At 41.8% G+C, this 25,099-nt stretch overlaps 1 protein-coding gene across 4 annotated transcripts in view; it reads left to right on the top strand.

Moving 5' to 3' along the window:
• The window catches only part of PDE4DIP (phosphodiesterase 4D interacting protein), a 205,517-nt gene that overhangs the window by 79,787 nt on the left and 100,631 nt on the right, over positions 1–25,099 (top strand). For all 4 annotated transcript variants that reach the window (XM_066377295.1, XM_066377294.1, XM_066377298.1 and 1 more), the window contains exons 5-8: positions 7,616–7,692; positions 11,199–11,322; positions 11,480–11,655; positions 16,575–16,692. In XM_066377295.1, the coding sequence (XP_066233392.1) occupies positions 7,616–7,692; positions 11,199–11,322; positions 11,480–11,655; positions 16,575–16,692 (495 nt within the window). The remainder of the gene's footprint in view (positions 1–7,615; positions 7,693–11,198; positions 11,323–11,479; positions 11,656–16,574; positions 16,693–25,099) is intronic.

Here is a 25,099-nt window from a genome sequence, read left to right as displayed (position 1 = left end):
CAGTGGTATTCTGAGATCCCCAAGTTTAAGAGGTTCTTAGAGGCACATTTATGTTTTTAATCCCTCAGTGTTGGGAAATGGACTGAGCAGCACTGTTTTGTGGCAGTCTGGTGGGTAAAGAAGCTATCCTAGGAGCTGTACATTCGCTGCTGGCTGACCTAATGTCAGTCATTCCGAATGTGAGCGTGAAGAATAAAAACGAATGTGGACACTTACCTTGTGATGAAAAAGTCCCTTTAAACCAGTGGTTCTCAACCTTTCTAATGCCGTGACCCCGCAATACAGTTCCTCATGTTGCGGTGACCCCAAACCAAAAAATAATTTTGGTGGCTACTTCATAACTGTAATTTTGCTACAGTTATGATTCAGAATGTAAATACCTGATATGCATTATGTATTCTCATTGCTACAAATCAAACATAATTTAAACATAGTGATTAATCACAAAAACAATATTTAATTATATATTGAGAAATATTTATTACTAATAGACCTCCTTACCTAGTGTATTGGGGCTACCATTCCGTAAATAGCTGCTTAACTAATGGATCTGTTTTTTCCAGATTAGTGGCAAGTTTTCTATATAGAACAGTGTGAACTATGTCATAGGATACACTGCAGTTTCTGCACAGCATGGTATCTTTCAGGGCTCTTTCACACTATAAAGCAGCAGTTTCTGCATTGGAATCCACATCTCATTTACTTCAATGGGAGACCCGTGGATTCTGCAGAAGAGAGATCCCCTGTACGGCAGAAATGCAGTTCCGACACATTTCTTCCTCTCCTACTCAAGTCAATAGGAGGCCGCAGCAGATTCTGCTCAAATATAGAGCATGTTGCTTAATTTTTTCCACGCTAGAACTTTTCCTAGAGCAGAAAAATTCCAAAGGAGGAATCCGCCACCCCCAATAGACTTCTATAGGAGGCAGATCTTTTACACTGCAGAATCCGCACAGCAGATTCCTCAGTGTGAGGCCTCTTTCAGTCTATTGGTGTCTATCAGTGTGAGGCTGCGATAGATTGTGTGGTAACCCGAGATTCTTGGGAGCTCTCTTCCACAAAATCCGCAGCACTCCCAATGAAATCAATAGGAGGCGGATTCAATGCCGGAAACCACTTATTTCAGCAGTTTCCTCATTCAGAATATGGGAAAATAGTGGGAGATATGGGAGATAATTATACATTGGGGAACAGTGTGTAGCTGCTTAACTAATGGATCTTATAACACTACATTTTATAGTGGTCTCTTATAGTATAAGACCGATGTAGTTCACACTGTGTAAATGTATGGTGCTTTGTGTAAGTGTAAGCTGCTTTGTGTACTGTGTAATGATTACACACAAAGCACCTTACACTTACACAGTATTGTGTGTATGGTGTGTGTACTGTTTTTACATTATTAACCTTTTCTACACCAGCAGGCTCTCTTGGCTCTCCGCCTCTTGCCTCTCCGCCTCCTAAGCTTCTATCCTCCGGCGCTTGCTGCACCCGCCCACTGATAACATCAGCAAGCGCTGGACACACGTAATGCGCTGCTATGGACTGTGGGGCGTGTCCCCCCCGCCCCTTAGGCCCCCAACGGATGCAATCACGTCTGCGCATGACCGCAGGCATTCAGTTTGGGACGCTTGTGCATAACAGCGTGCGTTCAAGCTGAATAGCGCTGCTGCAGACGGTAGCGCGGCTTCTCAGCGGCTAAAGCCATCGGGGAAATATGTATTTTCCCGATGGCTTTAGGCGACCCCTGTGTTTTGGTCGTTCAACCCCCGCCGGGGTCGCGACCCACAGGTTGAGAACCGCTGCTTTAAACTTTACATTACGAAAATTTTTCAAATATACACGGGAGAAAGGAAGTAGTATCTCCCATGTAACTGTGCTATGGATTGGTGACCCTTGTCCCTGTCACCCAACTTTAATAGTTAGCAACATTGTGCTGTCTCTGCCTTCCCCTTCTTCTTAGATCATAGAGCTATGTCTGGGAAGACATCAGAATGTACCTCTAACACATAAAGAGCTTTTTGAAACATAAGCATGTACTGCTATTTTACCCAAAAGGCTTTAAAATACTTCCTTAATACCAGCCAGTACTTGGTCCATTTTCCCTCTAAAATGTCCACTTTAAGGTCTGGAGATCTGAATTAGTATCTCGGTGTAGGCTTAGGAGTGGAATGTTGGACTGTTTGGCAGGGAGCAGGAGAGGCAGAGGAGGCTGGAATCCTAAGTTATATTCAGAATTCTAGTGACTTGGCAACTCTTTCTTTTTTTTATACCTCAGTTTTCACAGCCTTGTATCTCAATGGGTTAATAATATACTTCCTAGAGAATATTCTGTTTAAACCAGAGAAAGTCTTAAAAGCTCCCGATAGAGAGTTTTTTGCACAATCACAGCATTTCCTATCCCTTTTTACTCAGTAAACATTGTCATTCCACTTCTGCCTCCTCCTGTTCATCTGTTCCAGTTGGTCGGTTGGTTGGTTGGTGGTTGGTTGGTTTTCTCATTCAGTGTATTCACTACATACAAATGCAAAGCACTGCGAGGCCTCAGGTTAGTCACAGCTGCTAGCTATTTGAATGAGTTACTATGCTGGGTACTTTACATGGGTTATTCCATTTACTCCTCACTACAACCCTCAAGTAATTTTTATAACCCCTTTTTATAGATGAGAAAATTAGGTTCTAAGAATTTAAGTAATATACCCAGAAAAGATCACCCAGCTAGTAAATAAATGGCAGGAAGGCGTTTTTGCCTCTCTGGGTCTACCTGTCCTGAAACCCCTGTCCCAGCATCCCAAAGTTGAAAGGCAAAAGCGAAGACTAGCACACCTTGATAGTGCCACCTTTTCTCTGTCCCTCGGGAGCCTATGGTTTTTAAAAGGGTAAATAAGAAGTGTGTAGAAATACAAAGAGTTATGTGGTGTGTCGTAGGTGTGTTTCTATGGATGCACAAGAGAAATGATAGTATGAAAAATCAGAGGTGTAAGGAATGACTTTTTGTTCAGTGGACAGAGCGTCTGCCTGGCTTATGGAGGTCCCAGGTTAATTCCCGTCAGGGCACACATGAGAAGCAACCATCTGCTTCTCTTCCCCTCCCTCTCCCCCTTCTCTACCTTTTCTTCTCATAGCCAGTGGCTCGATTAATCCAAATATCGGCTCCAGGCACTGAGGACAGCCTAGTTGATTCAGCATTGGCCCCAGACAGGAGTTGCTGGGTGGATCCCAGTTGGGACGCATGCAGGAGTCTATCTCCCTTCCTCTCACTTAAAAAAAAAAAGGAAAAAAGAAATAATTTTTAATGGGGGAAGGAGACATAAAGAAAGGCTTCATTAGGGACATGCATTTAATGATGAAACTGCAGGGAACGGGGACGTGGTCCTGAGGAAGCACCAGATGTGTGTTGGAGAGTGTCAGGCTGGTGGAGTGTGATGGGAGATAAAACGGGATATAGGGTGAGGTTAAATTTAAAGAAATTGTTATTACCAGATTGCTGTGCAGTTAAAAACCATTACAGTTTTTTGACTAAAGGGAGTAAACTGATCAGAGCTAAGTGGTGGAAAAACTGTGGTTGGGGAGGCTGATTAAGAGACTGTTTGTTCCAACCATAGTGAGAAGGAAGGAGTATTTTTTTTTTTTATTTATTCATTATAGAGGGGGGGGGAGAGAGAGAGAGAGAGAGAGAGAAGGGGGAGGAGCAGGAAGCATGAACTCCCATATGTGCCTTGACCAGGCAAGCCCAGGGTTTTGAACCGGCAACCTCAGCGTTTCCAGGTTGACGCTTTATCCACTGCGCCACCACAGGTCAGGCCAGGAAGGAGTATTTAACAGAGTCCTGAACACAGAGGCTGCCGAGGAGGGCAGGATTGGAAAGAGATTTTGAAATATCCAGTGCTAATCTCTGTTAGAGAAGCTTGAATTATCACTGAATTTTAACTATTTTAACTTTCTAGGGCTTTTGGAAACACTTTTTTTTTTTTTTTTTTTTTTTTTTTGACAGAGAGAGAGTCAGAGAGAGGGACAGATAGGAACAGACAGACAGGAAAGAACAGACAGACAGGAAGAAACAGAAAGACAGGAAGGGAGGAAGATGAGAAGCATCAATTCTTCATTTCAGCTCCTTAGTTGTTCATTGATTGATTTCTCATATGTGCCTTGATCAGGAGGCTACAGCAGGGCGAGTGACCCCTTGCTCAAGCCAGTGACCTTGGACTCAAGCTGGTAAGCCGGTGCTCAGGCCAGCGACCTCCTCCATATGCTCAGGCCGGCGACCTCCTCCATACCCCAGTCTGACACTATCCCTTGGGGTCTCGAACCTGGGTCCTCCATATCCCAGTCTGATGCTCTATTCACTGAACTACTGCCTGGTCAGAACTGAAAACATTTTTTATAACAATTTGAGATAAAATTCACATATCGTTATTATTCACCCTTTGAGAGTATACAATTCAATGTACATGTCAATGTGTTTTGTATATTCAGAGTTGTGCAAATATCCCAGTTTTTATCATTCTAAAAGGAAACCCCAATTTATTCAACATCACTTCTAATTCCCTTATCCCTCTTCATCCTTTAGTCAACCACCAGTCTACTTTTCTTTTTTTTTTTTTGAGAACCCAGATGTATTTTACTGTGACAGACATTACAGAAGTTGCCAAAATTACCACTTTATTTCTCTGTGGATTTACCTATTCTGGATATTTCATATCAAAGAATCATATACTCTGTGGTGGTTTATGACTGACTTCATTCATTTAGCATAATCTGTTCAAGATTCACCTATGTATATATCATTTCTTTATTTTTATTTTTTAAAAATTTTCATTGATTTGAGAGAGAGGATAAGGGAAGGGTGAGGAGGTAGGTGGGAGTGAGAAAGAAAGAAGCATCAACTTGTTTCATTCAGTTGTTTGACCCAGCTGTGTATTCATTGATTGCTTCTTGTGCTGCCAACACAAGGACAGTCTGATTAAACACTGTGTAACTAGGCAGTGGGTTTTCTGCAGAAAGAGGTTATAGACTTTAAATTGGTATGTACTTGCATTTCCATGTGGTAAGATTTTGTAGCACCTATGAAATTACTTTGATCCACTGGACTTACTGATCAGATTTCAGATCTAATCTTGTGGAGATGAAGCCATTTTAGCAGTTCTATGTGAGGCTCACAAAATCATTGTCTATTTGATTGAATAGACATACTACTAAAGCCTAGAGGAATAATTCCATTTTTTATCTTTCCTTATTTTTTAAAAATGTTATGCTTTTCCTCCTTTTCATTTCTCTTCTCTGCTTATCTCAGAAGGATAAAACTTATGTGAAGATGTTCCAATTGGATGTGTATTTGTGTATAGGGTCCTGGTATAGCCCACTGTCGGTGTAATAAATTTATTTTTCTTTCTATGACATAATACTAGTTGAATATGTGGTTATGACTGAGAACTTTAACTGTCCTAGTTAGACAGGGTAAATTGTTGTTTTATAGTTAATAATAGTTAATAGTTTTTGAATGCTTACTGCATGCCAGGCACCGTGCAATGTAATTTGTGCGTTATTTCATTTGGTCTGTTAACACCCTTAAAAGAGAGGTGTCATTATGATCCCCTTCGACAGGGGAGGAGGTTATGCTCTTGGCCACTGCTCCGCATCTTTCGAGAGTACGCTTCATGTAGCATATTTTATAGCTTACCACATTCCACTAAATCAGGCAGAAATTGGCAGTGTTTCTTGACTGGTCTGTGGCTGAAATGGTCGGGTGGAATGCTGGACTCCATTACTGCTTGTATTCTAGGAGCCCTTCTGGGTTTCAATTTCCTTATTTTTAAAATGAGGGACCCAGAACAGATAAATGCTAAGATTTTTTAAAATGTTAATCTTTCATCAAATTAATTCAAGTATTCACTTCAAGAAGGGAGAGAGATGAGAGGCATCAATTCTTTGTTGAAGCTCCTTAGTTCATTGATTGCTTTCTCATATGCGCCTTGACTGGGGGGGGGCGCTACAGCAGAGCAAGTGACCCCTTGTTTAAGTCAGTGACCTTAGGCTCAAGCCAGCGACCTCAGGGTTTCAAACGTGGGTCCTCTGCATCTCAGTCTGACCCCCTATCCATTGCACCACCGCTTGGTCAAGCTCCCTTCATTTTCTTATCTAGGATTTAGAGCAGATAGAGCCCACATAATTGCATCCTCCATTTTCCACCCTTTAGATTTAAATATTTTTCTTGGGAGGAGCTGAGGTGGCACTAGTTGGCCTGGGAATGAAGGTTGTTGAGCAGCCATGTGCAAGGCAGTGTTCTAGGAGTCAGGTGTATTATGTGCATTATCTCATTTAATCCACACAAAGTCCCCTGTGGGATACGCATTATTGTCTTTATTGAAAAAGAGAGCAACCACACCACCCCTGTGAGAAAACTGAGGCTCATGTGATCAAGCCCATGACATAGTATTAATAAAATTCTTCCTGCTTAATTTGTGTTATGGATTCCATCAGGGGAGGAACTGACTCATCTCTGTGCACTTGGCTCAGAGCCTGAATCAGGTAAATCCTCCACCTAATATACATAGACTCCTCCTTACCTTCCCCCACAAACCTGCTCTTCCTTTTCTCTTCCCTAGTTTAGTTAATAATATGCATTACCACCCACTTGCTAGAAACCTCAGCCTTGGCTTTAGGCTCCTCCCTGTGGTCTAACTGGAACCTCTCACAAATCAGCGAGCCCTATGGATTCTGCCTCTGAAAGTCGTGTGTCTTCCTCCCTGTGCTTCGTTGGCCCCAGACAGTCCCCATCCTATTCTGGCCTCTTGACTCATCCATCTTCTTCACATCTGCCCTATATTCCTTCCTCAGTGTGACCCGGTCATGACAGTATTTTGCCTGCAGCTCCCTAGTAAGTTCTTGTTCTCTACTGATTACTCCTCAGTCTTCTCAGCATGACTTTCACAAACTGGTTGTGCACTGTTCTCTGTACTGATTTCCCACTCCTCACCACACACCAGGCCATGTCACCGGCCCTGGACACTCATGTCCACCCTCTCACCAAATCTTTGTTCATACTTGTCTTCACTTGGGATGTTTTTATTTATTTTTTCTCTTTGTCAATCTGACTTGTTGCTACTTCAACTCAATAAAAATTAATTGTTTCCTTCATATATTTGCCATCAGACTCTCGTCTCAACTGAACAAGTGCAATTTATAAAAGTTTAATTTTATGATAAAAGCAGTATATTATTTTCAAAAATGTTTACAACATAACTTCTTTAAATAATTCAACCCCTACGTATATTTAAAATATCCTATATATAGCACTTTGGTTTTCAGGAACAGACCTATGTTGGCAAGAAAAAAAATATTTTAGTGTATACTCTGTCCTCCAGTGCTTTAGAGAGCGGACAGGCTGGGCAGCATTCATCACCAGGGCTGTGATGAACTGATTAGGAGAATGGGTCAGTAGCTCCTAGGAAATCCTATAGCCGCAGCTCAGTCATCACTGGCTGGGTCACTATGTCAAGGGCCCTAATGAGGGCTGAGTTGAGATGACAAGCTGTGGGCCCAAGGCAAGATCAAGTTGGAGCCTGGTTCCAGGGTAGAGATCTGTGGCAGTTAATGACAATGCCTGTGTGCTTTTCAGAACATCGAGCTGAAGGTCGAAGTGGAGAGCCTGAAACAAGAACTCCAAGACAAGAAACAGCATTTGGATAAAACTTGGTGAGTTGTAGTCACCCTATTTGAGCTCTGGTCACTTCCAGAGTCTGGCTCACTAATCTGAGAACAGTCGATGTGGAACCAACTTCCTTAACCTGAATATGGCATTTGGATGTCATGTGTAGTTCAGGAATTGAAATCACGTGCTTTCTTTCCCTTGGGCTCTGTGTCTGTTACTAAGTCTGACAGACATTGTCATAGATTGCTAAACTCACCAGACCTAAACTTATAAATTCCCTATTCAATAATCTACTAACACCAAGGGCTTGCATAGAGTTTGGGGGAAATGGACACTCTCATGATGCTGTTGAGAGTGTAAATTGTGGTAGTATTTTTGGTATGTGGCACTCCCTATCAAAGAAAAAAATAAGCATTTCCTTTGATCAAATAATCCTTAGGAGGAATCCTTTCCTTATAAATGAAAACATGAGTATGAAAGGATAAATGTATAAGGATGATTACTGAATCATTATTTGTAATGGCAAAAACCTAGAATCAACTATGCCTCAGTATAGCCATCATTAAAGGCATTTTGATATAACCATATTGCAGAATATTATGCAGTCATTAAAAAGAATGAGTTAGCTCTATGTTATTATCCTGGTGGGAAGTCCTTGACAGACTAAATAAGGGGGAAAAGTGCTAAGTGTTGTTTATACTATCAGCCCCTTTGAGTAAAGACAAGCAGTCCTCTCTTGTATGTACATGTGTTTGCTTAATAATGCCTAGAAAAAACTGGAGGGTTATGTATCAAATCCTTTACATTGCTTCTAGCAAGGGAGTGAGAATGGAGTTTGTGATGGGGAGAAGACTTGATTTTTTCTTACATACTTTCCTGTTGTTAAAATGGTTACTTTTGTAATTTATAGTTTTTATAATTAAAAAGGTAAGTTTTAGCCCTGGCCGGTTGGCTCAGTGGTAGAGTGTCGGCCTGGCGTGCAGAGGTCCCGGGTTCGATTCCCGGCCAGGGCACACAGGAGAAGCGCCCATCTGCTTCTCCACCCCTCCCCCTCTCCTTCCTCTCTGTCTCTCTCTTCCCCTCCCGCAGCGAGGCTCCATTGGAGCAAAAGATGGCCCGGGCGCTGGGGATGTCTCCTTGGCCTCTGCCCCAGGTGCTAGAGTGGCTCTGGTCACAACAGAGCGACGCCCCGGAGGGGCAGAACATCGCCCCCTGGTGGGCAGAGCGTTGCCCCTTGGTGGGCGTGCCGGGTGGATCCCGGTCGGGCACATGCGGGAGTCTGCTGACTGTCTCTCCCCATTTCCAGCTTCAGAAAAATACAAAAAAAAAAAAAAAAAAAGCTAAGTTTTAAGTGATAAGTATTATTAAAATTGTTATTAAAAATAATTTTCAGGCCTGACCTGTGGTGGCGCAGAGGATAGAGCGTCAACCTGGAAACACTGAGGTCGCTGGTTCAAAACCTTGGGCTTGCCTGGTCAAGGTGCATATGGGAGTTGATGCTTCCTGCTCCTCCCCCCTTCTCTCTCTCTCTCTCTCTCTCTCTCTCTCTCTCTCTCTCCTCTCTATAATGAATAAATAAAAATCTAAAAATAAATTTAAAAAAAAAAAAAATTTTTCAGATTATATCCTGAGTACAGAATACATTCAATCTGTAGTGGTATTCTTACTATCGCTATAGCATCTCTTGGTACTTAGGATGGCAAGTCCAGCAAGATCAGAATACCCAAAACCAGACTCAATAATACACAATATACTGGTATTATTATACACTAAAGCAGGAAGTGAGCTGATAGATTTTAGGAAAACATGTAAAATAACAACTGAGTAATAGATTTTGAGATTTGTGTAATGCTTTAAATTTTTTTTATGTCATTTCAGCTTTAAAATAGGTAGCATCATTCTATTTTTACAAATGAGAAATTTAAGGTGCAGAGTGCTAAGACTTCTCAAATGAGTGGCAGAATCCACATCTTCTGGCATCAGTTCAAGGCACTGCTGACTTTAGAACAGCTGAAGCCTGTTAACTCAGGGTTCCCGACTAACTGAGCTGCTCAGAAAATGTTTAACTTCCATTCTCAAGATACTATAGTTAGCTTTCATTTAGTGCATTTATCAAGGAATACGGAGTCAAAGTAAAAGTTGATTCTTGAGGTCTGACTATTTAAGGCTTTCTGTTTAGGGTTATTCTTTTTTATTTTAAAAGAATTATTAATATTATATTTTAAAATTGACTCTGAACACTTGAGTTTCTATTACCTAATGAAACCTCACAATTTCTTATAAGGCTATTCTTTTGACTTGTGTTCCTCAATACCATCAAGAGCCTTTTATCCCCGAAAGGCTGTATAATGACATGGGAGCTCAGGTTAAATATAGCCTGTGGGATGGTACTGAGTAGTGTCCACCAGTAACAAAGCAATTCTCTGATCTTTAGGGAAGCTCCATTTGATCTCCATGGACACAACCCTCTAGGTCAAATATTAAAGAGCCACTGAGCTTGGGAAGAGTGACTTTGATTTATCACAAGTCTGTGGAGGTACAGTATTGTTCTCTGCCTGAACACAAGAAGGTGGTCTGTGGTTCTCAATAACTGGCTTAAAATAAGAATAAAACCAAACCGGAATTAAGATCATTCAGTACCTGATACAGCTCCCAAATTTCTAATCCTCAGACATCCAAGGGCAGCTGTTGTTAGCTAAAAATAAGCCGGTGACACCTTACTCACTTCGGGCTAGTGCCTGGACATTCATTTCTAAGGACTTCAGAGGAGCAAAGCTAGTCCTAAACCCTGGGCTTCCATAGTTTCAGTGTCCGCTTTCTGTATGGGACCATGAGAAAACTGGGTCAAACTCTGGACAGGTAGCTCAGATTCAGGACGGATATTTATGGGTTACGGGCTATAAAGGAGGAATGCATTTCTGTGGCTGTCCAAACGGATATTCTGTCCCAGCAACCTATATGGAAGGAACACTTTAAATTCCAATAATAAGGCCCTGGCAGGATGGCTTGGTTGGTTAGAGCATCATCCAGAATCTCAAAGGTTGCTGGTTTGATGCCCATTCAGGGCACACACAGGAATAGATCGATGTTCCTGTCTCTCTCCTGCTCTCCCCTTTCCTCTCTCTATAATCAATAAAATAAACATTAAAAAGAAAAGAAAAGAAAGATAAATTTCAATAGCAGGAAAGGCAGGGAACTAGCAAAGCACTCTGGGAGGACAGTCTGAATGGAAGACTCCAGGGACAGATGACAGTGAATGTGGATACTGAGTTCTGAACCATTTGGTGACTATCTACCTTCCCAATGAAAGATTCCCCTCATTAAGCTGAAGCAATAATGAGGCCTCTAGGGAGTAGTGTATTCTGATTGACAAGCAATAAAAATGTAGAGTTCCCAAAGACTGCCTGTAAAAGGTGGAAAGAGCATCCCACAAGTAATTGCAGAGGAGAAAAGGCTGCATTTTTCTGCTCATGAGTGTGAAACAGCCTTACTGGGTTCACGGGCTAAATTCCATGACTGGCTCTGACTGGCTCGTGCTCCGTGGTTTCAGTGCCGATGTAGAGAATCTCAACAGCCACAATGAAGCTGAGCTCCGGCGCCAGTTTGAGGAGAGACAGCAGGAGACAGAGCATGTCTATGAGCTCCTGGAGAATAAAATCCAGCTTCTGCAGGAGGTGAGCAGCCTTCCAGAGGTCCGGGCTCCTCTTTCCCCTCCTTCCCCATGGCTCCGCCCCCTGCATGGCTTCCCAAACTCATCCAGTGACCCTGTGTTCCAGGACTCCTCACCTGCGTGGGGATTTTGCAGCCTCTCAGATGTTGTTGTTCTTGCAGGAATCCAGGCTAGCCAAGGATGAAGCCGCGCGAATGGCAGCTCTGGTGGAAGCAGAGAAAGAGTGTAACCTGGAGCTCTCGGAGAAGCTGAAGGGGGTCACCAAGGACAGGGAAGATGTGCCAGGAGACCGGGTCAAGCCAGACCGATACACTGAGGCCCTGGCCCAGAGGGACAAGTAGGTGCCTTTCTTTGGTGCTGTATTGTCACTTGTCTTTTGCCTGTTCTCAAGCCTATGAGCATATAGAGTAACTGCACTGTTCCCTTTTAAGGACTGACAGTGTCCATTTATAAGGCTCCGAGGCTCCCAGAACCAGAGACTTTCTTTTTAGGGTTGTGTCTTCAATGGTATTCATTAATGAAACTCATTTGTTGGCAATTGGGAGCCTTGGGCAGATGTAAATAGAAGAGCAGTCAAAGGGTAGCAAGCAGGAGACGTGCATTCATTTATTCTACAGACATTTTTTGAGCACTTGCTACTTTGCAGACACTGGGTCAGGCACTGAGGTTACAGAGATGAAAGGCCCAGTTCTCTCATCAAGAAACATGTTGCTATAAATGATCCGATGTCATCATTTCTTATGGCTGAGTAGTATTCCATAGTATATATGTACCAAAGCTTTTTAATCCACTCGTCCACTGACGGACACTTGAGCTGTTTTATATATTTACAACAACATGGATGGACCTTGATAACATTATACAGAGTGAAATAAGTAAATAAGAAAAAACTAAGAACTATATGATTCCATACATAGGTGGGACATAAAAATGAGACTCAGAGACATGGACAAGAGGGTGGTAGTTACGGGGGGGGGGGGGGGTGAGGGGAGGGGCACAAAGAAAACCAGATAGAAGGTGACGGAAGACAATTTGACTTTGGGTAATGGGTATGCAACATAATCAAATGTCAAGATAACCTGGAGATGTTTTCTCTGAACATATGTACCCTGATTTATCAATGTCACCCCATTAAAATAAAAAAAAAACATGTTGCGCAGTCCTAGTAAGTTCTCTGATAGAGGGACATGGGATGCTCTGGAGACATGTAGGGTTGCCATCTATTCTAGACTAAAAGTTTCTTAGAGGAGCTGAAATCTGAGAGTTGAAGAATGCATAGAACTTAGAAGAAAGCGTAGGTAGTGGGTGAGGAAGAGAAACATTCTGTGCAGAAGGAGACACTGTGGAGGGGACACAGGGAAGGGCATGTTTCAAGACGTGTTGCTAATCCCGTGTAACTAGAGCAAAGGGTCTGGGCAGAGTAAGAGAGGTAAACTGTACTGACCACAGGGGTATGATTGTGCCAGCTCTGTGTGCTATAGTGAGGAACTTGAATTTGTTCCTAAAAATAATCGGGCAGTTAAAAAAATAATAATAATCGGGCAGTTGGTAAGGCCACCACTGTCTGAGTTATGGCAGCAACTTCTAACTATTCTCTTCACTTCCATGCCAACCCCTCTACAGTCCATTCCATCCAACAGTTCAGAGCAGTTTTGAAGTGGAGACTTCAACATTATCAAATTGACAAATAATTGAGCCTCTTAGATGCCAGATATGATAGTGGCATAAAAAAACCCTTAAGTGGGCCTTTAAGTGCAGTGGACCTTAAACGCAGTGGATAGAGCATCAGACTGGGACATGGAGGACCCAGGTTTGAGACCCCGAGGTCGCCAGCTTGAGCACAGGCTCATCTGGTTTGAGCAAAGCTCACCAGCTTGGATCCAAGGTCGCTGGCTCGAGCAAGGGGTCACTCGGTCTGCTGAAGGCCCGCGGTCAAGGCACATATGAGAAAGCAGTCAATGAACAACTAAGGTGCCACAATGAAGAATTGATGCTTCTCATCTCTATCCCCTCCTGTCTGTCTGTCCCTATCTGTCCGTCTCTCTGTCTCTAACACACACACACACACACACACACACACACACACACACAACCTTAAGTGGTTTTTAACTGAATACATAAAAATGTACATAGCCAGTGTGATCTTTTTAGGACATAAATCTGATCTCATTTAAAAAGCTCTCCAATGCCTTCAGGAGATAAGATTCATTTTCCTTAGTGTGACCATCAAAGCCTTTTATGATCCAACCCCTGATTTCTCCCAGAATCATTCCCCACTCTGACCCCTCACACTTCACTGATGTCAGACTAGTAATAATGATGACAAGACTTGTTGCGCTGAGTACTTTACATCCTTGTTTAATTCTCCTCACAATGACAGAGATAGGGAGCATTATGCTTTATAAATGAAGAAGCTGACAACGCAGCCTGGTTTCAGGCAGAGCTGGAATCCATACCCGGAAGCCACGCTGCCTCCATGTAAAGCAGTAACACTATGTCAGAGCTCCAGAATGTTGCTCATGCTCTTTCTTCATCTATCTTTTTCCCACCAGGTGAACTCCTATTCATTCTTTAAATATATATATAATTTATTGGGGTGACATTGACTAATAAAATTATGTAGGTTTCGGGTGTACCATTCTATAATACATCATCTGTATATTGTATTGTTAATTTTTTTTTTTTTTTTGTATTTTTCGGAACCTGGAAACGGGGAGAGACAGTCAGACAGACTCCCGCATGCGCCCAACTGGGATCCACCCAGCACGCCCCCCAGGGGGTGACGCTCTGCCCATCAGGGGGCGATGCTCTGCCCCTCCAGGGCGCTGCTCTGTTGCCACCAGAGCCATCCCCAGCGCCCGGGCCAACTTTGCTCCAATGGAGCCTCGGCTGTGGGAGGGGAAGAGAGAGACAGAGAGGAAAGAGAGGGGGAGGGGTGGAGAAGCAGATGGGCGCTTCTCCTGTGTGCCCTGGCCGGGAATCGAACCCGGGACTTCTGCACGCCAGGCCAATGCTCTACCACTGAGCCAAACGGTCAGGGCCCTGTATATTGTATTGTATATTCACCATCCCAGTCAAGTCTACTTCCATCACCATTTATTTATCTCCCTTGATTCTGTTCTACCCCCTCTGGCCCCTGTCCCTTTTGTAATCCCCATACTGTTGTCTGTGTGAGATTTTTTTCCTTTGCTTAATCCCTTCACCTCTTTCATCCAGTCCTCTAACTGCCATCTCCTCTGACAAGTGTCAGTCTGTTCTCCGTATCTGTGAGTCTATTTCCTATTCATCCTTAAAAACTAAGACTTCTGTTACTTCTGTGAAGGTTTTTGTAAGGGCAGTATTCAGTCTGTATAGTTGCTTTTTTTTTATATACACATCTTTCACTGTACAATTCTCAGTGTGGTCTTGTATTCTTTCAGATCTTCCCTGCTAGACTCCGAGACTTGTTAAACTAAAATAAACACTTGTTAAATTAAAATAAAAAAGAAAGAAAGAAAACATATTTACACCTGACAGATGACTTGAGGGAGTTCATTCAGATGGTCTTGACCAGCTTTGTAAAGTGGGATCATCTGTAGGAACGGAAGGTCAGAGCAATGTGTGAGCTGGGAGACAAGGAAAGTAGAGATGTCCCAGCACTGATACTGTGCGTACTTTGTTACGGAGTCCATATTCAGCATCAGAATAAGCGTTACAGCTTGCATTTGTATAGTGCTCTTAAGTTCTTAGCCCCAATCTAAGCTGGTCGTCATACCCTAAATGAATTTGTAATTCATCTCTGAGATTCCTATTTGACTTTCTGGTACCCCCTCACTTTTTTGCCAAACGATTCTCCTCTCAAAGTGCTATCACTGTCTTACACTTACACAGTGTAATCCAAACAATTGGAAACATTTCATCTAATACAGCACATTTCCAAGGAAAGATGTGTCTAGTACTCAAAGATTTACAAACAGGGAAACCGCAAGATATGCCCTGCATGCTGTAGATGAAAAATAACTGTTGATTTGAACCTGTGGTTTGTACATTTCAGTACAGCATGTAGTCATTCCATTTAATCCTCATCTGAGAGTCCAGCCTCTTCTCCAACCATTGTCTCTTTCCCCCTCAGCCTTTGCTCCTTTCCTCTACAGTGACTCTTCCCCAAATACACCTTGTATCTTCATGCCTTCGTTCCTCTGTTCATGCTCTTCCCTCTTAGCCTGGAACATAACCCAATCTTCAAAATCTTTTCTCCTGAGCTTCCCCCTGACTCTTTCCTGTCAAACGAATCACTTTTTTTTAGCTGTCTTCTTATGGCTCCGTGGCAGCACCCAGTCTACCACATGGTCTACACCTCCAGTGTGATAGCGCTTCATTGCGCTCTGTTACTGTTATTTGTTTCTACTGCTCTGTCTCCCCACGCCCCGCACCTTTGGCGCACATATTGAAAGAATGTGAGGTTCTACAGAGCAGAGATTGTGTCTTTTCCAACTTTGTATTCCCAGGACTTGGTAGAGTGTGTTGAGTATACATAAAGGTTATCTAAGAATGATTTTTTGAGTGAAACAACAGTAATTACCACCTCCAAACCACAACATCTGGGCACTTATTTCAAGATTTACATACCTATGGTCTATAGATCCATAGGGTGGCTTCAGGAAGTCCAAAAACCTGGTGACAGTGTAAGCAAAAAGTCACTTGGGGCCCTGGCCAGTTGGCTCAGTGGTAGAGCCTCGGCCTGGCGTGCAGGAGTCCCGGGTTCGATTCCCGGCCAGGGCACACAGGAGAAGTGCCCATCTGCTTCTCTAGCCCTCCCCCTCTCCTTCCTCCCTGTCTCTCTCTTCCCCTCCCGCAGCCAAGGCTCCACTGAAGCAAAGTTTTCCCGGGCGCTGAGGATGGCTCTATGGCCTCTGCCTCAGGCGCTAGAATGGCTCTGATTGCAGCAGAGCGATGCCCCAAGATGGGCAGAGCATCGCCCCCTGGTGGGCATGCCGAGTGGATCCCGGTCGAGCGCATGCAGGAGTCTGTCTGACTGCCTCCCTGTTTCCAGCTTCGGAAAAATACAAAAAAAAAACACAAAAAAACAAAAAAAAAAGTCACTTGGGTAAATATTTAGGGGCTGGAGCAGAACATATAGCTTTCAGAAGGAAAGAAATAGTTTAGTGGCCCTAAAAGACAAAAAACCCTACTGTTTTGAACCATGCTCTTTTGGGAGTGGACTGAAAGTAATAATAGTATCATGACCTAATTGTTGTTACTTTTTCTTTGGTCCAGACAAATTGAAGAACTGAATCAGAGCCTGGCTGCCCAAGAGAAGCTTGTAGAACAGCTCTCTCAAGAGAAACAACAGCTGCTACATCTGCTGGAGGAGTCAACTGGCATGGAACTGCAGGTGAGGCCTAGGCTGTGCTTCCCGAGGCATGTGCTTCATGCTCTCAGGGGCCCTGCCTTTTTTTTTTTTTTGTATTTTTTCTGAAGCTGGAAACAGGGATAGACAGTCAGACAGACTCCCACATGCGCCCGACGGGATCCACCCGGCACGCCCACCAGGGGGTGACACTCTGCCCACCAGGGGGCGATGCTCTGCCCCTCCGGGGCGTTGCTCTGTCACAAGCAGAGCCACTCTAGCGCCTGGGGCAGAGGCCAAGGAGCCATCCCCAGCACCCGGGCCATCTTTGCTCCAATGGAGCCTCGCTGCGGGAGGGGAAGAGAGAGACAGAGAGGAAGGAGAGGGGGAGGGGTGGAGAAGCAGATGGGCGCTTCTCCTGTGTGCCCTGGCCGGGAATTGAACCCGGGACTTCAGCACGCCAGGCCGAGGCTCTACCACTGAGCCAACCAGCCAGGGCCTACTTTTTAATATCTAAATGTATTAGCTATCTGTTGCTGCGTAACAAATTACTACATATTTAGTGGTTTAAAACCATATACATTTAAGGCCTGGCTGGGAAGCAAAGTTGGATAGAGTATCATCCTGATACACTAGGTTGTGAGTTTGACCCCTGGTCTAGGCACATACAAGAATCAACCAATAAGTGCATAAATAAGTGGAACAACAAACTGATGTTTCTTTCTGTCTCTCTCTCTCTCTCTCTCTAAAATAAATTTTAAAAAATAGACATTTGTTATCCCACATTTTCAGTAGGTCAGAAGTCCAGGAATGGTTTAGTTGGTTCTTCTGCTCAGGGTCTCACAAGTATGAAATCAAGGCTTCAGGGAGCTGCTTTCTCTTCTGCAGGCTCACTTAAGAAAGAACTTACTACTAAGCTTCATCAGCTTATTGGAGGAATTTATTTCTGTGTGGCTACAGAAGTCATGGCAGCTTGCTTCTTCATAGCCAGCAGTGGAGAGAGGGAAAGAGAGAGAAAGAGAAGGGTGGAAGGAGAAAGAGAGAGAGAGACTTGCTTTCTCACTTCTAAACACTCTTTAAGGGGCTCACCTGATTAATCAGGCCTGCCAGAATGCCATCCTTTTTGGTTCACTTAAAGTCAACTGAGTAGAGACCTTAATTACATCTGTAGCATCCCATTACCTTTGCCATATAACATAATATAACTTTGTAGTAATAATCCATTACCTTTGCCTTATTCTATTGGTTGGAAGCAAGTTATATTTATTGTAGGTCCTGCCCACACTCAATGGATGGGGATTATACAAAGGTGTGGAGAGCTGGGAATGAGAATAATGGGGACTGTTAAAATTTTATCTACCTCACTGAGTGATATAGAATATGTAATGTGGTTTTAATATTGAAGATAGAACCCTGACTGGGGTGAAAATAACTGCATTGATCTAGATTGTTGCTCTCGGAAGTTATCTCAGAGGAACTCCTGTCCTCCATTGGACTTTAACTTACTAAAAAGATACTTTCTAAAGGAACCCTAGAATATAAATGTGTCCAGACCATATAAGCAATTACCAGGTACTGTATTCTTAGAGATCTTAGACCAATAATAAAGCAAAATAAATGTAGTTTAATTTATTGGTTCACAGATATAGAGGTTGGAACCAGGATAAAAAAAGAAGTGATATGAATTTGTTTAAAGCAGTTTCCCTCCCTTTCCAGTGTTGTGGCACAGGTGATAAATGATCCTATCTGTAAGGTGTAGTGGTAAATGGATGGAGCTTCTCAAATGGAGGTGTCCAGCTTAGGTGCTTAGGCCACAATGAGGGCAGACGAAATCACGTTCTTTGCCACGCTTGTAAACCTCTCAGACTATGGCTTCATTTCGGTTAGAAAGTTCTGGTTACACTTAGAAAATGATGTGTGTGCATATAATTTGACATGATGAGTAAAATTCAAGCTCATAGACTTTTTGCAAGATACATATTGAAATATGTGTAAATCTGATGGGACTCCTGAAAAGATTTCATAACACTTATTTAATTAGAAAGAACCTGACTGGTAATTTGGAGAATTTGATTTCTATACTAATTCTTTCTCTATTAACTGTATGATCATGGGTACATTCCTTTCTCAGCTTCTATATGTGTAAAATGGGAAAAATAGCCCAAATTATCTCCAAAGTCTTCTATAATTCTGACATTTTATCATAATGAATTCAGTATCATCAGAAATGTATTGTCCTCAAAGTATACACTTTGAAAAACTTAATACTCATGTGAATTCTGAAATAAAATCACTCTCACTGCTTTAGTTTTATACTTACAGACAACATAAATATGGATGTATTTGTGTACACGTGTTTATTTTCATCAGTGTCTTTGGTAAGCACCAAAATGGGGATATGTACTTTGTTGTTTGCAGTTACTGGGAGGACTTTATTTGGTACCAGTTTTCAGAATAAACTTGAAGAACAGAAAGATGGAAAAGACAGGACTGTGGTGGGCCGCTCAGAGGCACACTGGCCGGAACACCCAGGCTGGGAAGCTCTGCTACTGCAGTCTCTGACAATAGGGCCTCTCAGCGGGGACAGAAAGTCTCCCACAGCTCATGTTCCATGTTTTCCCTTTGGGTTTGTGCCTTGTGGGAATAACGAAGCCCCAAGTACTGGCCAATCTACATAGAATTATTTCGTCATCATTATTCCATATTAACAGCCCAAAGTGGCCTAGCCAGAGAACGCAGCCTTCTGGTGAGTGTCTAACAGTCCTCTGAAAGCTTCCTTCTCCCAGTATATTCAGATGCCAAAGACAAGGAAACAGTAAAATGGCAGGAAAGCATGAGCTCAGGTTTTGGAATTTGGATCCAAGTAGCAACACTTTTTTATGGTTGGCCTTGGGCAAGTTACATAACCCTTCTGAGTAGTTTCCTTCTCTGTATAATAAGCATAAAAACACCTAATGTTCAGCTATTTGTAAGGATTAGAAATAACATATATGGCCTGACCTGTGGTGACACAGTGAGATAAAGCATCGACCTGGAACACTGAGGTCGCCGGTTCGAAACCTTGGGCTTGCCTGGTCAAAGCACATATGGGAGTTGATGCTCCCTGCTCCTCCCCCTTCTCTCTCTCTGTCTCTCTCTCTCACTCCTCTCTCTCTAAAAAATCAATAAATAAAAAATTAAAAAAAATTTAAGAAATAACATATATGAACCCTGGGCAGGTAGCTTGGTTGGTTAGAGCACTGACCTGAAGAGCAAAGGTTGCCAGGTTTAATTCCTGGTTAGGGTGCATACAGGAATGGGTCAATGTTCCTGCCTCTGTCTCTCTCTGTCCCTTCCTCTATCACTAAAATCAATTAAAAAAATTTTAAACCACAAATATAAAAAAAGAAATAATATATATGAGGTGTCTAACATATTACTTAAAACATGGTAACTACTAGCATCATTATCTATATTAACAACCTAAAAGAGAGTAAAGGTGTTCTTAAAACGAGTAGCAGCTATAAAGAAAATGAGTCAGATATTGCAAGCCTCACTCATATTGCAACTATCTTTGTTTTACAACAAAGACAAAATTAAATATGGCAGTTATTAGTGAGATCAATGGTCGTATTTCTCCCTCTGGACTTGTTAGCCTTGAACAAAGAAAAACTATTATATAGGGAAAAACTGAACTCGTAGTTGTTAATGAGAGTTATTGCTCCTCAGGAGGACCATAACAGAATATGCATGGTTCAGGGTAAATTGGTCACAATGATAATTATATCCCACTTGAATCTCCTAGACAAAAAGAAATACTGAAGCACTTTCTGTAACATCTTGGGAACATTTAGTCACACTCAAATGATTCAGGTTACTATATAAAACCTAAAAGTGAATTTATAGGATTTCTTAAATACATATTCCAAGTGTAATTTAAAACATCAGTGAATATTCAACAACTTTTCTGTAATAATGAAATCAGCACATATTGTAGCATTTTTTATGTGCCAGGTGCTGTTCTTATATATAAAGTCAAATTAGCTCTGGGTAGCTCAGTTAGTTTTCATCATCTTGAGGTTCAGAAATTGCTGATTAGATCCCCAGTCAGGGCACATACAGGAATAGATCTATGTTCCTCTCTCTCTCTCTCTCTCTCTCTCTCTCTTTCTCCTTCTCCGTTCCTCTCTTGGTGAAATCAATAAATTAAAAAAAATTTTAATAAAAAAATAAACTCAAATTAATTTAAGTCTTAAAACAACCCTGTGAAGTATTTATTTATGTATGAGACATAAAAAGAGAGTAATTTATAATAAAATAATGTTTATTTTAATATGTAAATTCTTGAGCACAACTATATTAAAAAACATAAAGAAATAGATGCTTATACCTGTAATAAAAATTACTGTGACTATCACAGCTTCAAATGTGTTCTGATGTTATAAATGGAATTATAACATGCAGATAGCTTACACTGGCACTTCAGAAATGGAAAATGGCAATGCTGTTGTAATGAGCTAGTGGTCATGCCAGGTGATAATGAGCTAGTGGTGATGCCAAAGTGAGAAACTCTTGGTCAGTTTCCAGATGAAACAAAAACAGTCCTCTTTTAACTTACATAGCAGTTCAATTCATGGAAAATTTAGTGTTTAGTAACGTGTTCATATATACAGTAGAATTAAGTCCTAGGTTCAGACGACTATAAAAACAGTTTTATTACCCCCACCAGTGCCCTATGGGATATTTGGAAGTCATTCAAATGCCATGCTTTGTCCATTGCAAATTATGTAGCACCCTTTGCCCCACTCATCATTGTGACAATAAAAACGAGAAGCACCCCATGAATTTGCAGAATGTACTACAGGAGATTGTATAATTGCTTAGCAGAACCTTCAAAGGGTTTATAGTCCAATAAAAGGTTGGCATGTAAAGAACTAAAATACAGGATGATAAATAGAGACATAGAAATATACGTGTGGTGCTTAAGGGCCCCACAGATAACAGGGAGCAAGGAAGTCAAAGAAAGCCTCCCCTGGAAATCACCTTTGACCTGGGCCTTAAAGACTGAGTGCACCAGGCAGAAAACAGGAGAAGTGCATTCTAGGCAGGGGAACAGTATATGCAGTGGTGCGGAACATATTGTAGTTAAGGCAATGGGAGGATTGGTATTACCAAGTATACAGTAAGAGCTGGAGAAAGAACTGCATAGCTGGCAAGGCCTGTAAACGTCAAGCTAAGGACTTCATGTTGTAAGCAACAGAGAATTAAAAACAAATTAAACAAGGGGAATAAAAGCATATGGTTGCTTTTTAGAGAGACAATAATCCTGGTGGTTATTTAGATTAGTGTTTTTCAACTGTCAGTCCACTGACTGGTGCTGGTCCACCAGAAGTTTTCTGCCGGTCCACGAAAGAGTTAACCACCTTGATATTGTATGAAGATCATAGACTTGGTTGAAAAACACTGGTTTAGACAGAGGATTGCACAGATAATTGATGCCGCCCCTTGAGGTAGTAACCATGGTGTGACACTGCTGTTAACTGCTTCATCTAATCCATTCTGTGAATTAGACAGGGGCAGAGAGAATGTAAAGCCCATTTAAAAGCACTTTGTCTCCCCCTCTGTACACAAGAATGTGTGGCACCTCCTGCTGTTTGGGACACCTGAAGCCTTTGCTCTGGGTGTTATCCTTACTGCTAATATACAGTATCTGTTTTAGTTCCTTCAAACAAGACACACAGTTTTGATACAGATTATTTGACTTAATAGATTTTACTCTCCCTCTGTTTTTCTTTTCCAGTCTAGCAAAACATTATACAGCATCCATTTTAGCTGGAGTATACTTGCACAATACTTCTGAGCTTCTGTTGTATAATTAACTTCATACAACAACAAAATGCCATAAGCTTGACATGCCACCAATGGACAGCACTCTGGGTTGTGGCCCGTCTGTATATCTATTCAGATTGATAGCATGTTGTGATCAGAGTGCTCAGGAGCTGTTTGATGTGGCTGTCATCTTTTTCACTAGGGACTCAAAAAGCTGAATAAAGCAAAATTCTCAGAGCATTTCTCTCTTCCTTCATGAATGCATCCTCAGCATTTCCGGGGGAAGCCAGCAGTTGAGGGGGATCCAGTTATTGATATTATTCCCTTTTGCAGAATGTCGGAAGCTTCATCTCAAAGAGATTTTCAAATGAAACCAGTTCTGGGGGAGTGCAGGCAGGGGAAATGATGTGCTTGCAAAAGAAAGTCTGAGGAATTGTCCTTCTGTTTCTTTCCCTTTTTCTCTCTCCATTTTTCCCAATTATAAGATAAACAGTATTTTTTAACATGTAATTTCACAAGAAGACAACAGAATTAGGAAGAGGCACACATTAAACAATAAGGCACACACACAAAGCAGCAGATACTCAAGCCATTGCATTTATGGCTTGTTTGGAACCTAATGCAAATAGCACTGGGTTTAGTGAGGCATATTTCCTAAAATGGCAAACATTCCAGTGTTACCATGGAGATATCTGAAGTGGAGGTTAAGGCAGTACTGTACTCTAAGTGCTCAAGGCATAGATTGAGAAACTTGCATGGATTAGTAGCTTGGGCGGCCACAGCTAATTTCATATTAGATTTTTTAGAGCAGCTTTTCTGCATCCCCTTCTTAAGCAAATGAATGTTGAAGCTGGAGACTCACTGACAAATCTTCATTCAACATCACTGGCTTCTAGACATAACTCTCATTGGTAACATATATCAGAAACAGGTCTTATCAGCTAAGACAGTCATAGTTCTGACCCTTTAGAGCAGCAAAGGAGGTGGAAAATAAGAGACCACTTTGCAGCTTCACTGAAAATATTTACTGAGATTTACAGTGCACATACCATATATTCCCATGTATAAGATGCTCCTTTTTTTTAAAAAAAAATTGGGGGTTGGGTCTAAAACTGGATGCGTCTTATACAGTGGTTTTAGATATTTTGCATTTCCCACTTTTTCACGCTTGTTTTTGCGCTCATTGTTGAAGACTGTGATTCATCATCAGACACAGATGAGGACAAGCTAATGAATGGGAATTTTGACCGTGATGAGGAGTTGTATGAATTTTATGATGAATAAAACTTGAGTTCAATAACTTTATGTAATACTTTTTTTTTCAAATTTTGGGCCCCAAAATTAAGGTGCGTCTTATACATTAGAGCATCTTTTACATGAGGAAATATGGTAGTTTTGTTACGTGAAGGAAGAGAAACACAGAGATGTGTAAGTCTTCATCTCTGACTTCTAGAAATTATAATCTAATTGGAATGTAAAAAGGTCACTGATAGAGACAAAACAAGGCAGTAGAGAAAATAATCATCCTGGATGGGGTGAGCATCCACTGTGTGAAATATGAGTAGGAGTTTAATAAGAGATGAAAAGGAAAAGCATCCATTCATTCATTTATTGATTCATTCAATGATTATATACTTAGATCAAGGAACATACTGTTCTAAGTACCTCAGAAGATAACAAGATGAGTAGAGTGTATGGTTATTCTTCTTAAGGAGCTTACCAGCTAATGTGGAAAAGGCAATATGGAGAAATGACACACATATTACTACAGGTAAAAAATATTTTGGAAATTCAAAGATGAGAAAGATGTCTTTTGGCCTGACCTGTGGTGGCGCAGTGGATAAAGCGTCAACCTGGAAACGCTGAGGTTGCCGGTTCAAAACCCTGGGCTTGCCTGGTCAAGGCACATATGGGAGTTGATGCTTCCTGCTCCTCCCCCCTTCTCTCTCTCTCTCTCTCTCTCCCCTCTCTATAATGAATAAATAAGAAATTAAAAAAAAAGTAAGAAAGATGTCTTTTGAAGGGATTAAGAGAAGCAGCTTAAAAGGAATACTAGAACGTTAAATAGGATTTTGACAGGTAGAGGTGGTAGTGATTGGAAAGAACATACCAAGCAGATGAGATGGGGAGGTAGGGAAGTTCTGGTACTGAAACAGCAGTCGGAATAGAGTATATGCAGGGAGACAGTGAGTGTAGGCTAGAGAAACGGGGAAGCTAGTGTCAGGGGACCTTAAATAGAAGGTTAAGGAGTTTATGATCAACTGAGAAGTTATTAGGTCTCCAGGTTACTATGCAGGAAAGTGATATATCTGAGCTCTGTTTTAGAAAGATTAATCCAGAAGGAGGAGAGAATAGAAGGGGAAAAAGTTTAGGGGACTAATTATTATATAACTCTATTACTTAAGATATGATGTCACCAGAGGGTAGCCAAGAATAGAAGCTTCTGACAAGGCAAGAGAGTGAAACATTTTAAGAAATAATGAACAACTTGTTTGTTCATTCATTCATTCATTCACTCATTCATTCATATATAATAGTCAGTTACAATTTACTGAGTATCTACCATGGCCAAACTCTGGTGCTGCTAGGTGTTGGCGAAAGAGTAAGAATAAGAAAGGCAGATCTCTTCCCCTTAAGGAGATTA

Source organism: Saccopteryx leptura, chromosome 3 (genome assembly GCF_036850995.1).
Source record: "Saccopteryx leptura isolate mSacLep1 chromosome 3, mSacLep1_pri_phased_curated, whole genome shotgun sequence".
Classification (NCBI taxonomy): domain Eukaryota; kingdom Metazoa; phylum Chordata; class Mammalia; order Chiroptera; family Emballonuridae; genus Saccopteryx; species Saccopteryx leptura.
Note: the sequence above shows the minus strand (reverse complement) of the source record. Positions and strands in the feature narration are given on the sequence as shown.